This window comes from Melospiza georgiana, chromosome 18 (assembly GCF_028018845.1).
Source record: "Melospiza georgiana isolate bMelGeo1 chromosome 18, bMelGeo1.pri, whole genome shotgun sequence".
Taxonomy (NCBI): Eukaryota; Metazoa; Chordata; class Aves; order Passeriformes; family Passerellidae; genus Melospiza; species Melospiza georgiana.
The window spans coordinates 2,763,696-2,783,002 of record NC_080447.1 but is presented as its reverse complement, the minus strand read 5'-3'; the positions used below and the strand labels follow the sequence as shown (position 1 = coordinate 2,783,002).

The 19,307-nt window shown below is 51.5% G+C and overlaps 1 protein-coding gene across 1 annotated transcript; it reads left to right on the top strand.

Moving 5' to 3' along the window:
- Window positions 1–2,095: 2,095 nt before the first annotated feature.
- On the top strand, window positions 2,096–19,051 carry CAMKK2 (calcium/calmodulin dependent protein kinase kinase 2). Its single transcript, XM_058036890.1, has 18 exons — window positions 2,096–2,213; window positions 6,315–6,431; window positions 6,846–7,329; window positions 8,186–8,233; window positions 8,633–8,686; window positions 8,827–8,878; window positions 8,965–9,098; window positions 9,698–9,734; window positions 10,507–10,528; window positions 10,816–10,904; window positions 11,130–11,329; window positions 11,417–11,470; window positions 11,926–11,999; window positions 12,364–12,451; window positions 12,698–12,793; window positions 13,336–13,464; window positions 15,324–15,424; window positions 15,788–19,051. The coding sequence occupies exons 3-18, from the start codon at window positions 7,030–7,032 to the stop codon at window positions 15,858–15,860; spliced, it is 1,551 nt and encodes a 516-aa protein (XP_057892873.1). The 5' UTR covers window positions 2,096–2,213; window positions 6,315–6,431; window positions 6,846–7,029; the 3' UTR covers window positions 15,861–19,051.
- Window positions 19,052–19,307: the final 256 nt, after the last annotated feature.

Here is a 19,307-nt window from a genome sequence, read left to right as displayed (position 1 = left end):
GGAGCAATGTAGTCACGAAGTAGTGTTCTGTTCTTAGGAGTGACATTTCCCAAATCAGTGCAGGCTTTATGAACACAGGAGTACAAAAAATAGTGGAAAATGTAGGCAAAGCTCCTTTGTGCTCTTTTTAAGTGGTATGGAAGGGGGAGTCTCATTTAGAAAGTGTCCTTGCTTTTAACCTGTCTGCAGTTGCTGTTTACGCTGCAGAAACAGATGGTGCTGGCACAAAGGGAAAAAACAGGGTTCAGTCAGAAAGGTGTAACAGTGCAAAGTCCTGGCACTGTTGTTTCATGTGTCCTTGTGCAGAGGGGGGATGAGGAAAGGAGGAGTGGGAAACAACAGCCCCCAGCTCAGCTGAAATGTTTTATTGTGTGCATTCTCCCCTCAGCACCGTGTGTCATTCACCTGCTCTGCTTTTGTGGGTGAATAGATGGAGATCACAACTGACTGAAGTAATCGGGAGAGGCCAAGAAATCTGGAGAGGGACTTTGGACAAGGGCCTGGAGTGGATTGGATTCCCAGGGTTGGATGGGGAATACCACCCTGTGAGGGTAGGGAGAGAGGCCCTAGCACAGGGTGCCCAGAGCAGCTGTGGCTGTCTCATCCTTGAAGTGTCTAAGGCCAGATTGGACAGGGCTTGGGAAAGTAGCAGGTGTCCCTGCCCATTGGTGGACTTTGAGATCCCTTCTATCCCAAACCATTCTGTAACTGAGTATGTGATGCTCATTTTGGAAGAAAATTTCATTTTGACTGTCGTGTGCAATTTGAGGGCAGACAAGATTGCACTCCTGTGAGTGTAAACCTTCGGTGGGTGCCACTCACCTGGTAACTACAGAAAAGCTGAGCATCATTAAAGCCCCAGAGCTACCCTGCTTGGAAGCAGCAGATTTAACTGTGGCATTGCCACACCAGACCCAAACCTGGTTCTGCTGGAGCTGGAAAAGGTAAGGAGGAAGAGAGAAGCACTAGGGTGTGGTTGAGGCAAGCATAGCCCGGTGTTAGTTTACACATTCCATTAATTAGTGCTGCATCGGGGCTGTTGGCAGATCATCAGGGCCTTGATTTTAAAACGAGGTTTCCAACGGCAAAGGGGAATTCAGCTTTGTGGAACGCTGGTGATGCCTCATTCCCTCTCTGCTGTGTTTTAACCAACATCGAGGAGTTTAATCCTTAAAATGTTCGGAGCACCTACTGCGTTCCGGTAAGTAACCTGATTTTTAGAGTGGCTTTCAAGATTCTGGTCAGAAATACAATGTTTATCGACAAAGCTGGCATGGAGGCCTGGCTCTGCTCTGGGGAGCTCTACAGTGTCAAAGTGGTGCCCACAAACGAACCTTGAAGCAAAATGAGGAAGAGGGTTTGGCCAGCTGTGGCATTTGCATCTGCTCAAGGCTGAAGCTGTTGCTTCATGTAAAGAAAACCGGGGGTGAGCTTGGTGTAGAAATGGTGCTGGATGGAAATAAAAACAAACCCCAAATACCGGACAAAGCAAGGGGTATGTTTGCCGAGGGCTGGTGTCAGCCGGGTGTTAAAGGCCGTGCAGATAGCAGATTCCAAAGCCTTGCCCGTGAGCTCTGTCTCAGCGCTACAGAGCGGTAACTTGTGTGGGAACTCTTTGGCGGTGGCCTCTGTGACATTTCCAAACAACTGCTTTCCAAACCGCCCCTTTAGGTGATGCTTTGGGCAATCGCTGAGTGCGGGGGACCTGGCGCGGGTAACCCGTTTGTCCCCAGCCGACCTGCCGCGGGCAGCCCAGGGTTTGCAGGGGGCCGGGGCAGGAAGCGGCGCCGGGGCACGCCGGGGCTCGGGTCCCTCCGAGGCGGACGCGGGGAGCCCGCAGCGGGGTCGGCGGCAGCGGGACCGGCCGGGGCTCCGCGCTGCATCCCGCGGGGAGGTGACGCGCGGCCCGGGGGAGGAATAAAACACTGGGGGAAAATTTGTAAATAAACAAAGGAACAAAACACACCGCAACAGCGGCTTACGGGGGCGGGCGGGCAGGATGCGGCTGCCCGGGGGGAAACCTGCCCTTCCCCGGGGCGGAGCGGGGCCTCCCTCTCTCCCTCCCTCCCTCCTTCCATCGCTCCCTCCCTCCTTCCCTCCCTCCTTCCCGCTGCCGCCGCCGGAGCGGAACCGAAAGCGAAGGCGGCGCCGGGCAGCGGCGCTCCGGCCCAGCGCGGCGGGGGCTGCGGGGTCCCGGGGTCGCTCCCCGCCAGGTCGGTGCTGCGGGAACGGGCGGGGAGGCCGGGCGGGCCCGGCCGGGGACGCGCCCGCGGTGGCGGAGACAAAGCCGCGCCCGGAGGGAGCGGGCGGGCGGGGGCGGCCGAGGCGGGGATGGAGCGGGGCTGGGGCTGCGCTGCGGGCGGCGAACGGCATCGCCCCCGGACGGGGCTCCCTGGCGGCCTGTGCGGACACCCCCGCGCTGCGGGCTCGCTGCTGTCATTTCCCCATCCCGCCCCTGGCCGCCGGGCCCCGCGCACATCCCGGCCCCCACACGTGCCGCGGTACCGGCGGGCGGCGGCGCCCCGGGGATCGGCCATGGGACCGGGTGGCCACACCGCGTGTCCCTCAGACCCCACGGGGCTCCTGTCCGAGGGCTGAGGGTCAGGATCGGGGGTGTCGGGCAAAGACAGGCCATGGGGCTGGGAAAGGAGGGGTTTTTAAGGTCAAGGGACGAGTGAGAGGGGATGGAGCTGGCGGAGCGACTGTGCACAGGGCACGGGTGTCATCAGAAGCCACAGGTTGGGTTGCTGCGAGTGGCAGAGCGTGGTTCGGAGGTGGATGCAGCCCTGCAGCCACGTGCACGGCACAGAGCATCAGGAGCATGAAGGGAACAGTCGAGACCAAGAGCAAAGTGAGATGACCACGGGAAGCTGGTGTGATGGAGCTGTGGGCTGACTGCAATGCTGCAGGGGCAGAAACCACCCCTGGGGACAGGAGCAGGTTGTCCTCAGGGCCAGGGGGACCGTGCTGGGGAGAGGATGTGTGGCAGCTGTGGGCGCCAGAGCTGCCTTCAATAGCCCACACCCACAGAGACAGCCCCTCCCCTGAGGCAGAGACAAACCCCAAAAGCCCATAAGCCCATACCTGAGTGTGCTGTGAGGGCGGGCTGTTCCAGGGAGGTAATTTGGAGGAGCCTTTGCTTTTCAACTCTGCCTTAATGTCTTTTAAGTGGTGTTCACAAAGTGGAGAGCTGCTTCAGTTTCCTCTTGTGGGCATCGTGGGCTGGAGCTGATGTTTCCAGGGAAGCTGGGAGTTGCTTGGCAGTGCTGGACAGGGTGATGGAGGTGCCCTGAGCTTATCCTGGTCCATGCTCAACACCATCTCTGGAGCTTAGGCTCTTTTGGGATGCTCATTATATATTGCTTCAGCAATATTAGGCAGTATCCTCATAAAAAACCTTGGTAAAGATGTTTTTGTGATTCCTATTGAAACCTGCTGCTGGGTGTTGTGACACCACAATGCTACCAGCCTGGCTTTGCATTTTTTTCCCCCAATTCTTTCCACTCTGTGTTGGCTGGGCCAGGCAGTGCAGGAGGCTCTTCCATTCACCCTGGGGATGATGAAAAGCTTTGCTGCTTGGGGACAGGGATCTGTCCTAGATGGGGCATGGGCACCTGTTTCCAGTATCTCATAAATTTGGGTATCCTCTGACTTCTAGAAAAGCTGCTGAGAGATTTTTTTTCCATTAAAAGTCAGGTAGGGCATGCATATGGTCTTTGTATACTACAGTGACTAATATATTTCTGGCAAGGTCTGTGCTCACCCGTAGGAAGGGAAACTGTGATCTATGCCCCCATTGCTGCAGATGACACCACTCTTGGCACGGGCACTTCCACCGCTGACCGTGACCGGGGAAAGCAAAATAGCCACTGGACTGTGCCCAGGGAGACCAATAACTGCCCCAGGCTGGCCCTGCTTGGCTTTTAACCAACCTCCAGCAGTAGCAGGGGAGGATCTCTGCGAGTAAAATCAGCCCTGGTTTCGGTGTTTTGAGTTCAGTTTTGTTCTAAACAGCTGAAGTTGAGGTTTGTGAGCTGACCCCCATGGAAGGATGGATGGAGGGGTCACTGCTGAGCTGCCACCAAGTCTTATTTCTCTAGGAGGGCCTGATCCTCACACTGTGTCTGGCCTTGCCACAGTGACAGGTGTGGGGAAGGCGAGTGTGCAGCCCCTGCAGCTGGGCAGAGAAACAGCTCCGGGGAGGGAAGGGCAGGCAGATGCATCCCTATGCTCTGACTGAAATCCCTGCAGGCTGTGCTGGCTGCCAGGTGTCACCCTCTGCACTCGTCTGGAATGGGTCAGCGTGTTCCCCTCCCGAGGTGGCCGCATCCAGCCCAGGCAGGGCCCAGGGAGCTCTCGGCAGAGCTGGGGCTGCCGAGGGGCTGTGAAAATCCCTCACCCTCGCGGGGGCCGATTCCACTCCCATTCGCTTCCGCTCAAGCCACGTGGACGCTGAGCGAGAGGGAGAGCTGCTGCCAGGGTTTCACAGACCTCTTTTCATTTTAATATCCCTCTCCTTGCTGAATTAGATGCGAGACTGATTGCTTCGATAATCCTGCTGCAGCCGCTATGGGTTATATATGGATTGCAGCCAAAAGCTCTGCCGATAAATCATTCCTATACACCAGGCTGTTATATTTCCTGAGGATTTTGTGGGCATGTGCTGCTCCCTTTTACATAAGGATCTGCTGGAGTTCAGACCAGAATGTGCTGATTTTCCCCAGGCAAGGGCTCGCATGGGTTGGTGAAGCCAAAGCCCCCAGGCTGTATTTTCTCTCTTTTGGGATTGCTGCCCTCGTTTCAGCTATTTTACTTTTCTCTCTGACTGGGACTACAGCTCTTCTCCACCTCCTCCTCCTCCTCCTCATGTGCATATTAAGGATAACAGGGTTGTGTTCAACAGCGTGACCCCACTTTTGGGTTTCTCTCAGGCAAGGCGTCATCTCGGCAATTTCTTAAAACCCCCATCCTCTGACCCTTTGCACACATGCACAGGGAAAACCCCTCTGATTTCCCACTTCAGACAATGTTGCGATGGGGCTTGGATGACTTTTAGTTTATAGAGCCTGGGGAAGCCTGCTTGAATTAATCAGACTTGATATGTTTATCCTGGTCAAGCCAATTAACTCCTGCCAGCCAGGACAGCTCAGCTCTCAAGTGTGACTGAGGCTTCATAACTCAATTTTGCTCAAGCCTGGCAAAGTTTATCAGAAACCCTTGGAAATCGGGATGCAGGCGATGTTCTGGGGGCAGGATGGGATGCCCAGCCGTGCTGTGGCACTGCTGGGGACTGGTGTTGCTACCAGTGATGTTCCTGGGGTGGTTTCATCCCAAGGCTGCCCTGATGAGCTGCCTTTTTTGGTGCGGCCGCAGAGCACGGTGAGGGTAGAGGGCACAGCATTCCGGATCAGCGCCGGCTTCAGGGCAGCTATTTATATGTGCCCACTGGAGGGGTGCCCAAAGCAGGCCAGGCAAATGGCCTCGAGATGCATCCCTGTGAATTCAGGATGAATGAGGGGGCTGCCTGTTTGCTTTAATCCATTTGGGAGTGCATTAAAACACGCTGCCGAGGGCTGCCAGCAGCACTGCAGGGGGAATTTGACTTGGCTGGTGGCTCCTGGCTCTCTCATCCAGCAAAGCCCCGTCCAGGAGTGGATTCAGCCCCATGAAACTCAGTGTTTCTGGAATAGTTTGTCCTTGTTGCTGTTCGTTGGCTTATTTATAGCCTCCCCATCCCTGTGCTTCTCCGTGCCTCGGAGCAGCGAGCGATGCTGCGTTGGCTTCAGCTCCAGGCTGATCCCACTTGGGCACAAAAGCTCTGGTTTATAGATCAGTGTTGAAAACAGCAATTAGGCCATTGTGAAGCCTCGAGGACGGGGGAGACGATTTGATTTCTGTACTTGACCCATAATTTCTGCTGGGCTGATTCAGAGTGGTTGTGCTGCGGGTGCAGCACGGAAACTTCAATGGAGATGAGTGGAGCTAATTTTAACCGGCCGCCTCGTCGAGGTGTGGGAACCAGGCAGAAAAACGCCTCAAACCCTGTTCCTGCTCCTGGGCTGGTTGGTTCAGGATATTTTTTTTCACTTCCTTCTGTGGCAACTTGTTAACCTAGAAATTAAAAACAGCACCAGTGTTGGGGCAGGGAAGAGCAATGGTTTACAGCCAACCAACCACTGAACAGCCCCAGGTGCTGTGGAGTGCCTGGCATGTGTAAATTAACATAATTTTCTCCTCTTTTTTAATTATCACTTAATTATTTGATGAATTTTTTTTTTTTTTTTGTTGCTAACAGTTTTCTCATTTATCCCAAGGTTTGGGTACCTGAGTTCTGCACAAAAAGCCACAGGCGAAGGAACAGAAATCACCAGCAATGATGGGCTGTGGGAGGAAGCAGTGAGCCAGGGGGCTGGTCCTGCACCCCATGCTTGGTAAGTGGGTCCTTTTGTCCCTGAACTGCTTTGTCTGGGGGGACTTGGCAAAGACGTGAACAGTAAAGTAGAGAACTCAGTGGTATTTATGCCGGTATAGCGCAGTTCTTTATCCTGCCCCTTTAAAATAACCCCTTTGGAGTATTTCCATAATGGAGATGATGGAGTTTTTACTCCCTGGAGGTGTTTAGTTAAAAAGGGTGGAAGGACCAGAGGCGGCAGCCTTGGGGTTGAGGCTGGCTCTAGCCTGGGGTCTGTCCCATGGCGGGGTGATTGTGCATCCTTGTGCCATCCTGCACTGCTGCCCTTGGCTTCACCATTCCCTATGGAATGAATAAATCAATTTGTAGCACAATGACCAGCAGGAAATCCCGCTTTCCAGATAGTCTGGCTGACTCTCTCCTGTGTTTGCAGGCACATCTCCCCAGCACAGCATGGCCAGGATGAGGCCATCGGTCCCTCCACGCCGCCACGTGTCCCCAGCAGCTCGCCCGCCCCACAGCCCCTGTGCAGCGCCGGAGGCTGCGGCCGCCGAGCCCCCGCGGCCCTGCGGGACCCCCCGGCGCTGAGCCCCGGCCGCGGCAGCAGCAGCAGCAGCATGGCCTCGCTCATCGTGGTCACCGAGCACGAGGCCGCGGGCAGCGCGAGCGAGGAGGAGATGGACGTGCCCGGCACCGAGGCCTTTGGGGACGGCCGCAAGCTGCACCTCTCCGGCCGCAAGCTGTCCCTGCAGGAGCGGCCGCAGCCCGTCCGCTCGCCCGGGCACGGCGACGGCGCCAAGGAACGCTTCATCTACCCCTCCCTCCCCTACTCCCCCGTGACCTCCCCGCACTCCTCCCCACGGCTGCCGCGGCGGCCAACGGTGGAGTCCAACCGCGTGTCCATCACAGGATTGCAGGTGAGGGGGATAAACGCTACAGGTGAGGGGGATGAACGCTACAGGTGAGGGGGATGAATGCTACAGGTGAGGGGGATGAATGCTACAGGTGAGGGGGATGAATGTTACAGGTGAGGAGAATGAGCGTTAGAATGAGGGGCATGAGTGTTACAGGTGAGGGGGATGAACTCTGCTCCTGCAGTTCTCCTGCCCCGTCTGCCTAGATTTTCCCACAGTGGCATTTCTTCTCGCTCGTTTTTTTTGGGGATAAACCCCCACAGCCCATCTGCAGGTGTGTGGCAGGGGGCCCAGGGATATCCTGGGCCATGGGGACAGCCCTCAGGGAGGTGACACCCCAACTCACCGGTTTTTGTGCCTTTTGCTGATGCTGCAGCTCTCACAGCTGTGTTTGATGGAAGCCAGGAGTGTAGCACAAATTTCTTTCTTTACTCCTTAAAAATAAAAAAACAGAGAAGTTCACTGAGATCTAAAGAGAAAACAGGCCTGCCTCCCCCAGCCTGACAGAAAACAGACAGCAAGTTGCTGCTTTGCCCAGAATAAATAAAATTACTCGGCACCACGTCGCCAGCATTAAACCCCTCAGGGCTCTCCCTGTCCCTCTGGTTCCACATGAGTGGACGGGACAGGATCCCTGCCCAGCCATTAACGTTTGCAATTAGCCCTGTTTAAACACACCAAAGTGTGCCTCGGTGGGTGGTTTTGTGGCTCATGAATCAAAGCTGCCCCACTGGAGTGCTTGGGCAGAGCAGGACAGGGTGTGAGTTTGCAGAGAAAGTTTTGCAGGAGATTTAAAGGACAAGAGCAAATGTGAGCAGTTTTGTGGCTCATGCCAAACTTCCCTGCTCTCTCCCCACAGGACTGTGTGCAGCTCAACCAGTACAAGCTGAAGGATGAGATTGGGAAGGTGAATATTGGGTTTGGGGTGGGATGAGGGGTTTTGGGTTGGGAGGGTGTCGGGCTTGCTTTCACTTTCCAGTCATGAGAGTGCTCCAGAATAGGAGCAAGTCCAGCCACTCACCATGGCAGCTCTTTGTTGCTCGCTGTTCTGAGTGGTGCCAATTGAATTGTATATTTTTAAAATAATTACTAATTTTCCCCCTTCCCCCTCCCTCCTACACAATGGGGCATATAAAGCTTTTCTTTGCTGTCAGTGTGATGTCAGACTGTACACCCCCTGCTCATCCCAGATCTCCCACCAGCTCTGTGATCCCTGTGGGGTTTGTGGAGGAGCCCAGAGCCTGGGTTGGTGATGTGGGTTTTCTGGATTGTCCCTAATTGTGCCGTATGGCTGTGCCCCCTCCAGGGCTCCTATGGGGTGGTGAAGCTGGCCTACAACGAGGATGATAACACCTACTATGTGAGTAGCACACAGCCCCAGAGCCTGCAGCAGGGCAGGTGGGAGGGGGATGGATCCCTTCTGCTGACTCCCTGCCCCATCCCACCAGCCACACTTTATCCTTGACTTGCCCAAATTCCACATTTGTTTCCCTTTTGCAGGCAATGAAGGTTCTCTCAAAAAAGAAGCTGATGAGACAGGCGGGCTTCCCCCGTAAGTGGCAGAAAGCCTTTAGGCTGGGGCTGTTTTGGGGATCCTGGAGATTGTTCCCATCTGGACCCATCTTTGCCTTTCCTCAGGCCGGCCGCCGCCCCGCGGGGCCAAGGCTGCTCCCGAGGGCTGCCTGCAGCCCAGAGGGCCCATCGAGCAGGTCTACCAGGAGATTGCCATCCTCAAGAAGCTGGACCACCCCAACGTGGTGAAGCTGGTGGAGGTGAGTGCTGGCCCTTCTCCAAAACTCCTCCTTGAGCGTGACGGAGCCTGAATGCTGCAGGGATGGGCTGGGTGAAGGGGAGTGACCCCAGAAGGGAGCAAGGGCAGGTCCTGCCTTTGGAAGAATTTTGTGTTTTCCTTGATTTAGAAGGTTTTTTATTCTCACCTCCCAAAAGATTTTTTCTTCCCTTCTCAGAAAGGGAAATTGTTTCTTCTGTGGAGGAAACAAGTGCTGAGACAGGTTTTGGGGAAGAACTGGTGTTTTTGTGAGTTCAACAGTGCAGCTGCCTTGCCCTACACCCACTGCCTGTATGAAACAGTCCAAAAATCAAGAATTAAGGATGTGCAGGCTGGAGTTTATTTGGCTCATGAGTCAGATGATGCTTCCTGTGTGTTTTAAATATTTGCTTCCTTGAAGTACAGCTACATCTCTGTCCTCTTTTTTTCCCTACTCTTGTGGGTAGAAGCTCAGAGATGAGCAGACCGTGCTGATGGTGCAGATGGTGCAGAACTGAGATGGCTGCTAAATAAAATATCACAATGCTTAATTTGCAAGGCTTTCTTGGCACCGTTTAATTGCCTTTTTGCTTCTTTTGGCAGGTCCTGGATGACCCCAGTGAGGATCACCTGTACATGGGTAACTGCCCACTGCCCTGGGTTGTCAGAGGGAGGGGGCAAAAGGTTCCCACTGTGTTTTGGAGCAGCTCTGTGTGCAGGGGTGGGTCTCTCCTCCACTGTGGGTATAGCCTGATGTGCTGGAGGAGGAAATGAGAGGCAATCTGGGTTGTGAACAGAGATAAGAGGGCTTTATAGCACTTTATTGGCATTAATTCGACACCAGGGCATGCTTTGCCATGAGAGGCACCAGCATTGATGTTCTCAGCTTTGAAGCTGGAATGATAGAAAGCAGTTCTATTTCTCTGGTTTTGGGAAAAGGCACGAATTAATTATCTAAGGTACCAATGAGCCAAATCCCAACCTGCCTGGCAGACTGCAGTTGTTGCTTCAGGTAATTCACAACTTTTGAAGAAGGCTTGTTTTTCTATCATTTATGTTCAGCCTGTACTAGTGGAGGAACATGTGATGCCTTCATGGCCAAGCACTGAGGTTTGCCCAGGGTGTGGGCTCAGCCTTTTTTGGTGGCAAAGTGAGGGGTTTTGTGTGCCATGGAGGGCACTTCATGATGCTGAAGCTGCAACACTGAGAAGATAGTTGGCAGCATCCCCTTAACTGAAAACGGGAGCAACCCAAATGCCACGTGCCTTGCATAAGACAGCATCTCCTTTTTAAAAATAACATATTATTTTTAGAATTTTTGTCATTAAAATAATTGCTTTTGTCCTGAGGCTGTGCTCACAGGAGCCATACCCTGTAAGCAATCTGTAATCACCTTCTCTTTTGTGTTGCAGTGTTTGAGCTGGTGAAGCAGGGGTGAGTACTGAATTCCAGATTTAATCCTAACACCTGAGCATCCAGTGGGTCTGTGGGTGGCAGAGCTTGGCCACCCAAGGTGGGAATGGGGAGGTGATGGGGAGGTTCATGGCTGGGGCTTGAGGCTTGAGTAGCATTTCCCTGGCCTGGTTACAGCTGAGTACACCCTGTGTACTGTGTGCCTGTGTCTGGGGTTGTGTGCTGTCACCAGCCAGTGACAAAGCCTCCAGGCCCTGTTTCAGCACATCCAGGTGGGGAATGAACTCTGTTCTCTGTTGCCTTCATAGCCCTGTGATGGAAATCCCAACCTTGAAACCTCTCAGTGAGGACCAGGCTCGGTTCTACTTCCAGGATCTGATCAAGGGCATTGAATACTGTAAGTGTCTCTGCAGAAAGGGTGGGATTTCTTGTTTTGGGTTTTTTTCTGAATACCTGGAGCTGGCCTTTCTGCTGCTGTATGGTGCCATTTCTGGTGGCTCATGCTGCACTTTTAAAGCTGGGGCTGGTGGCGGTGTTAGCAGAAAGAGCCACATGGAGCCCTCGTGGCTCCTCTGCTGCCAACCAGGGCTGCTGCTGGACAGTCATTGTCCCTCTGCTGCAGTGCACTATCAGAAGATAATCCATCGGGATATTAAACCTTCCAACCTCCTCGTGGGGGAAGATGGGCATGTCAAGATCGCCGACTTCGGAGTGAGCAATGAGTTCAAGGGAGCTGATGCCCTCTTAACCAACACAGTGGGCACTCCTGCCTTCATGGCTCCAGAAACCCTCTCAGAAACCAGGAAAATCTTCTCTGGAAAGGTATTTAATAGCAATTTGAATGGTCTTGGCTGGCCTTGCACAAACACATCTTGTTGTAGATCTAACTGTGCTTTCTTCACTCTGCAGGCTTTGGATGTGTGGGCCATGGGGATCACGCTGTACTGCTTCGTGTTTGGGCAGGTAATGAGATGGATTTTTCGGTGCTGTTGGTGTTTGGGGGGTTGGTTTGTGCCTCCCATGTTCCAGGTAAGCAGTGGGACTGGCACCTTGTGTCCCTGTTGAGCTGAGTGGAGATGGGGATGTGTGGATGGAAATGGGAAACCTTTGCCTGTCACTAGGATGGGTGCAGCCAAAAGGACTGGGCTTCTCTTCTTCCCCAGTGGAAAAAATTCTAGTTTTGGGCAATTTTTTTAGGAAAGGAGTTCTTTTAGTAATTGGTAATTTTTGGTTAAATGTTTTTTTCATTGAGTTTAAAAATAGACATTGATATAATTGGAAATCTTCTGGAATTTCCCTGTAACTGGATCTTTGCTCTCCTTCATACCCTATGAGATCCTGATGCTCCTCTGGCTGCCTCACGCTTTCCTCTAAAGAGAAGTTGTTGCTTTCCTCATTGCTCTTTTTCTTTGTGGTAGTGCCCTTTTATGGATGAAAGGATCTTGAGTTTACACAATAAAATCAAGACCCAAACGTTGGAGTTCCCAGACCAGTAAGTACTCAAAAACAAAAACAACCCATCCATCCTTATTTTACAGCTCATTTGAGTTGTTTCTCAAGCACTGCCTGGGTAGGGCTGGCCCTGCTCTTCTGTGGTTTTGCAAAATTCAGGCTTTGAGTTGGTGTCTCCCTGCCCTGTAAATGTGGGATCACACTTCACATTGCCTCAAAGGGGAATATTTTGCTTTTTCTGGGGGTTTGGAGAGGAGGGGGTGTACAAGAACCCAAAGCTGCCTCCCTGTTGGGGCTGGAGTCCAGCCCCTCTGCCCAGAAGGTCCATAGCTGGCACTGGGGTGAAGAGCAGAGGCAGCACCCATCCCTTTCCCCATCTCATCTCTCCCTTCTTCCTTCCACAGGCCAGAAATTACGGACTTCTTGAAAGATTTGATTACACGGATGTTGGATAAAAATCCTGAATCTAGGATTTCGGTCCCAGAAATCAAGGTACTGACCCAGCTTCCTGGTGCTGGCTGCGCCTTCACTTCTGTTGGGTTCTCCTTGCTCGGCTTTTTTTGGGAGTCAGTTTGATCGCGCCAGGCTAGGTCCTCCCCCTGTGCCCAGGGCCCCTGGGCAGGTAAGTCCCAGCTCCTTCCCCTGCTCCGGGACCTGCTCAGCTTTGGGACCTTTGGTGCCTATAGGAGTGGCAGGCAAAAGGAAATCCCCTGAGCACAGTATTTCCTCTGCTACCAGGAAAGTACTGTGCAACAGCCTTTCGCAGGAGATTTCTGGTCCTTCGCCCCTGCGGGAGCCTGGAAGGGGCGAGAAGCTGAGAGAATGGAGAGCAAGGTAGGGGGAAAGGATTGCGGGGGAATTCTGGAACCTTTTGTGCTCCTCCTGCAGCCTACCAAGTCACCAGGTGTGTGGGCCAGGAAAAACAGGGGTTCTGCCTGCAGGCATGGATTAAACCAGCTCCAGGACGAGGGCTCGGTGGGTCTCCCCATCACTGCTGCTCATATGTGTGGACTGGAATAAACCTCTCCTGCCTCCTGGTGCTGTCTCATCCATAAGATGAGAGTGAAGATAGGTCTCCTTCCCTAAAGCCCAGAGATGCCCAGTGCTGTAGGTGACCCAGGTTATGGCTTGGTTGTGTAGCTGGCTCTGGATGAGCCACACCACGGCATTTTCTGCTCCAGGCTGTGCAGTTCCTGCTGGCACCCAGGTGAGCTGGCTCAGCAGTGACATGGCACAGCCCTGCCCTGCTCCCTGGCATTTCAGGAGCACGTAGGGGCCATAGCTTGGACAAGGAGGTGCGTTTGCCAGGCTTGTGTTGTTGTTTGAGATATGAAAAAAGGGAAATCGTTCCTGACAGGCTGTGTTATTAATTGAAGTTGCACCCTTGGGTCACCAAGAATGGAGCGGAGCTGCTGCCCACAGAGGATGAGAACTGCACCCTCGTCGAGGTGACAGAGGAAGAAGTGGAGAATTCAGTCAAGCACATCCCCAGCCTGGCCACCGTGGTGAGTACAAAGGAGCTGATGGCCTGTGGATGCACAGTGCGGGGGCCCTGAGCAGCTGGAGTTCACTGCTGAAGGGCAAAAGCATTGGGCAGGATCAGAGCAAAGACCTTCCCTCTCTTGGAAACAAGTGCTGCAAGACACTTGGGTGTCTCAGGGTCTCAGCAGCTCACTGGACATGGCCATACCCCACAGTGCAGGGGAATATTTTAGAGCAGTTTCAAAGATAACTGTCAGTGGGTTGATGGTCTTCATGCTTGAGCTGGCTGCCTAAATATCACTGTATTTGCTCAGGGCAAAACAGCATCTGGTCCAGAACCTGCCTGTGGCCAGGAGCAGATGTTTTGGCCAGGCACAAGGAGCTCCTGCCCTGTTCTGCCTGTCCAGCCAGAGGGGCTGTGGGAGGTTCCTGGGATGGAGATTTTTTATCTGGGCCACGATGTGCATCAGCCCCCGCCTGGAGCTATTCTTGGTGACTTCATCTCATCTCTTTTCAAGCTCATATTTTTATTCTCTGCAACCCACTGTAGTGGTGAGAACCACATTGTAACCCTGTCCTGTGTAGAAAGTGAAATCCTTTGTGGTTTTGAACCTAATGATTTCTTTGGGTGCCGCCAGCCCTTGTGTTAGGAGAGAGCGACCATTCACAGTTCCTGGCCTGGTGTTATCTGCCTGTAGGAACCCAGGCTGGGATTTTTTTGAAGAACAGGTTTCCCTTTGAAGCCCCTTTTCCATCTCATAGCTGTACCCACATCTGGCCTCATTTCTGGAGCTCTCTCCCTTTTGGATGCCCTGCAGAAATCTCACTGACCACAGCTGTGTGAACATGCAAATACACCTTGTGTTGCTCAGGCTGAAAAAGCAGATGTTGTCAAAAGAGATCACCATTGATGAGGGGTTTGCCCCCTTTTTTCTGTTCAGAGGGGACTTGATCAGTGGGCTCAGTGCTCCCAGCCCTGTTGAAATCCAGGTGTGTTCAGCACAGCTCAAGGCAAATCAGATTTTACTGCACCTCTTTGACTCTTAGATAACACACTACCTCCAGGCAAATGTGGTATTTTCAAATTTGCATTTGATCTTCAGAATTACCCTCTGGTGCTGATCTTTGTGCAGCCAAGTGCAGGCGTTGACGCTCCAGTGTGAGATGCACTCACATGGCTTTGGCTCTTAGAACACCCTCGCCTTCAGACACAGAACAGCTCCCTGTGTGCCCTGGTGAGCAGATAAACGAGGCACAGAGGGATGAGAAGCAACATCAAATGAAGTCAGGGCTCTCAGGGATGTCCCTGCTGAGGCAGGGTTCAGTGCTGCTCACCTTGATGTCTGCCCCCACCAGCACAACAAGCTGGGGGATGCCAGGGAAGAATCCTGACACATCTCTGTTCCCGCCGATCTCTGATTGGTAACTTTGTGTTTTGCAGCCAAAGCTGGACAAATGGCCAGCTTTCAGTTTGGTTTCAGATGAACATTAAGGTAAATTTGTGCCAGTTCCTTCCCTTCTCCCTTTCTAGAGAATTATTTTGCCAGGTAATAATGGAGGACTGGGAATTTACAGGTACTGGATGCAGCAATCAGTAAAATCTACTTCTGGAGAGGAAAGAAACCTCCCAGACTTGGCTTTGCTCTTCTTTCCAGCCTCTTACACCTGGTGTGGCTCTCACCTGCAAGGGTTTCAGATGAGGATACAGCCCCTGTATTAAGCAGCTGGAGACTTGCAAAGATGCTTCCTTCTGATTTCTGTTGATGGAGAACTTTGACTTGTTTTCACTAGTTTTTTAATTACTTGGGCATGCAAGTTGGATGTTCCTGTTGCTCTTGAAAGAAGGGAAAGCACCCCAATGAACTGCATTCTGGTTTTGCAGATCCTGGTTAAAACCATGATCCGGAAGCGATCCTTTGGGAACCCGTTTGAGGGGAGCAAGAGGGAGGAGAGGCCATTGTCCTCCTCTGGGAACCTGCTGCCGTAAGTGTCATCACCTCACCTCGGCCCCAAAAGACCCTAAAAGCAGCTTTTTCTGATGCTCTGGGGGAGAAATTAAATAGTTGGGTTTTGAAACTTATAAAAGGGCCATGACTGCAACATTCACACCCCACCTGTCTGATCTGTAACTGCTTTATGGGATTTTTGTGACATGGAATATCCTGCTGTTCTGATGGGATGAGAAATATCTTTTTATGGCACTTCCAGTCTGTTACATGGGGAGAGATGACACATGGTCAGTGTCCCAAAGATCCCATGGCAGGGAAGGGGCAGAACTGGTGTCTCATGGCCTCCTTTCCCTTTTTCTGAGTCACTCAGCAGCTGCTTTATTTCCTTTGAAAACAGGAAACAAGGCAGTGAAGATAACCTGAAATGCAACGACTTGCCCAACGTGGGAGAGGAGGAACTTCTTTCTTGAGCGTGGACTTCACGGTTCTGCCGAGCAGCTCATTCCAGGGCACGGCACCAAGCGTGCGCTGGGGACGAGGTGACCAGAGCCCAGAGCAAACACAGCATGACATGGCGCTATCTCAGTACAATGCTGGATGTAGAGCTCACATAGCAGCATGTTATCACACCTTATCAGACATCTGATTATTTGCCATAAACGTGGAGCATCTCCGAGCACTTGGACTGCTGACTTCTGGTGGGCGAGGCGCTGGCGGACAGCGGAGAGGTGAGCGGTGGTGGTGAGCAGCAAGAGGGCTTTGCAAAACAAAACCCACAGCAGCCAAAGGAAAGTGCATTTGGAACTGCTTTGAGCTGATTTTAATGCCAAATAATTTGCAGGGACTGATGCCAGCGTCCCAGGGGCACGATGCCCATGGCGGGGCTGTGGGCACGTGCAGAAGGGTGAAACTTTTGCCAAGTGGCATACACAGCAGTAAAACCAAGCACACGTGTGCACTTTGAGAGTTCACGACCTACCAGGAATGTTGTTGCATCTATTTCTTGTAGTTCTGGTTTGTTTTTAATTGACACCTTTTTAACTGCATGGGAACAAAGCAAAAACCCACCTGTTCAGCTTTTCAAAGAATGCCTACCTTTGTGAGCCAAGTTGTATGAAACAGCATCTTCAGGACGTTCAAAAAGTGAGGTTAATTACCTTCTCAGGTAATTAACACCTTTCCAGAGGCCTTGGTGTGACCAGGACTTGGTAAGTTAGGTATTCAGTGTATGAAAGGAAAAGGTATTTAAGGGCTTAAGTTCAGTTTGAACTATTTTTGCTGCAGACATATGAGTGAAAGGTGGTGTTTAGAATGTTTTAAACAACAGAAGAAGCACTAACAGTTTGTTTCTAAATATTTTACTTGATCTAGGTAGATATACTATAAAATATAAAATTCAGGGTAAAATCCTTCACTTCCATGTACATTACATGGTTTACTACAATTAAAAATAATACAACTTATGCTGGTTTTTAAGTATAGACTTAGGGCTTGCTTAGAATTTAAGATCTTAATGATTAGCTAGTAATTTTCAAAGAAACATTTGTTTTCCAAACTCTTAATCTGGATTCTGGGGCCAATGCTATGTATTTTTTGCAAGTTTGTTACCAGTAATTTGTGAATGCCTGTGGATCAGAGGCTTGTTAGTAAATTAAGTGTATATCTAGTTAATGGATTGTTTCTTACCAAGAGCTCTTTCACCTTCAGTCAGATTACTCTGATTATTTGTGGTGCTTGTACAAAATAATAATCTGCCATGTGGTGGGAGAGACTCTGGCATCCAGACTCACTTTCCCAAGTTCTCTGTGCTTGGACAAAGCTGGAGAACGAGGAGCCAGGGTTTGCCTGAGCAAAGGGGTCATGGTAAGTACAGTTGCTTTGTGGCTGGAGCATGGGGCTAGGGGGAAAAAGGTCTGATTTTTTTCCTTTCTCAGTCTGATGTGGTTGTGTGACCTTGAAAGAGGCATTTGATGTACCTGACTGAGAAGGAGGATTTGAGTCTCCCAAGCTTGTGAGGGACTGTTAAGGTGTAATTCTTTGCCCTCAGGAAGAAGGCACTAGGAGACTGCCAAATGTCTTGATTAATGGTAAGGTCTCTGCCTGTTAACCCTGGCCTTGGATGCCCTGCCTTTAGAAAGTGACCATTCCCTTGTCTTCCTTTATTTTATCCTGGACAGCACAAGTAGCAGCATGCCAAGGTCCTTGGCCCCGCTGCAGTCAGACTTGGCCTGGTAATTCCTGGTTAAGACTGGTTTTTGTTAGAGCCAGGACAGCATTAGCAAGGGTGCAGATGCCTACCCAAACTGTCCCTTACGCCTTTTGATCACCTGAAGCGATGTTCCCCCTAAATTGCAATTTATTATGGAAGCATTGTGCTGCTGGCCTCTTTCCAAAGCCAGTGAGGACAGTTGGTGGTTTAGGAGCAATACTATGGAGTTTGGAGCCATAAGACATGCACTGTTTTCCTCCCATTTCAGTCCGAGGCTATTGCAAAGCCCTGCAGCTTCAGCTATGGGAAAACCAAACAGGTAACTTGGGAGCCAGCACTATTGCAGCTGCCTGCTCCCCCTACACAGGACTTTTCATCGTGGAAATGTGTGTGAGTGGGCAGCCTGGTTCTCTAACCCTGCAAATGGACTTGATCTGCCAAAAAATTGTAAAAAGCTAGGGGATCCAATTCTTTTTAGGTAGCGCATAGTAGTGTGTGTGGTGTGTTTGCTAGAGGTGTGTTGTAGAGATCTCTGTGCTGCCCATTCCTGGTTGTGATTTGTCAGGTGAGACAGTTTACATTGACCCAACAGGTCTGCCAGGTTTAACACAGCTTCTCAACAGCTGTACCAGCTCCCCAGAGCCCAGCCAGTCTCTGGGCCTCAGATACTCCCACTGCTCAGTGTCTGCCTGCCTGCATGGCCTTGGTTCTAAAGGATGCTAAACTCAGCACTTCCCCAAGGTGCTCTCCAAACTGAGTGTCCCTCAGTGCAGGCTCTGCTGGGGCTGCAGCCAAATGCACATTTGGAAAGAAATGCAATATGGATTTTTCTGGTTGGTCAGCTCTGTTGAAAGCATAAAGCGTGGCCGTGTGAGGGAGATCTCTCTAAATGCATGACCTGTTAGAGAAGCTGTACTGTGTATATAAACCTGCTCAGTTCCCCAGCTGCTGTTCCTTAGTAGTAATGCTGGCTTTCTCCTTATAGTGAAGTGAACATTTTGCTTGTGCCTTGGAACTGGGCGATAGCTTGATTTCCCCAACTCCCTTCCTTCCAAGCAAGCCCGGTGCTGACTGTGGGCTTATTGCTGGGTACTAAGCCTTTTTGGCTCTGAAAGCACACAGGAAAGTGCTAAGGGGAAACCAGGCCTCTTATCTGAGTAGTTTTCCATGGTGGTCCCCTCTTACCTATCAGGCAATTGATCTGTTTCTTTTCTAAGGTCCTGAACTATTCCTGATTTTTATACTGTTTGTTTAATGACCAAGGCTTGTGTTTCACTCCTACCCCTTTATTATGCATTTAACTTTATCAGGTGTATCAAGTTTAAATACTGTGTATTTACCACTTTTAAATTATATTACCTAAGAAGAAAGAATAAACCAACAACTAAGTGTTTTTCCACACAGGTGTTCAAGCTTCACTGTACAAGTTGAAATAAATGACATGCAACCAAACCCAGAGTTAGTTGATCAAGTGGAACCATTATTCTGTTTGAGTGGTCTTTATCAAGCTGTGAGATTGTGGTTGTTGGAGGAGGAATCTGAAAGCACTCTCCTAGGAGTGAAGTCTGGTGCTCTACCATTACTGGGGACCTTGGGCTAGGATGGGACCACAGCAGCTCGAGCACTGTGTAATCCAAACTGAGCATTCCCATGCACAGACTGGAGTGCCCTTGGAAGGGCACTCTGAGCTGGGACACAACTTAGTGCT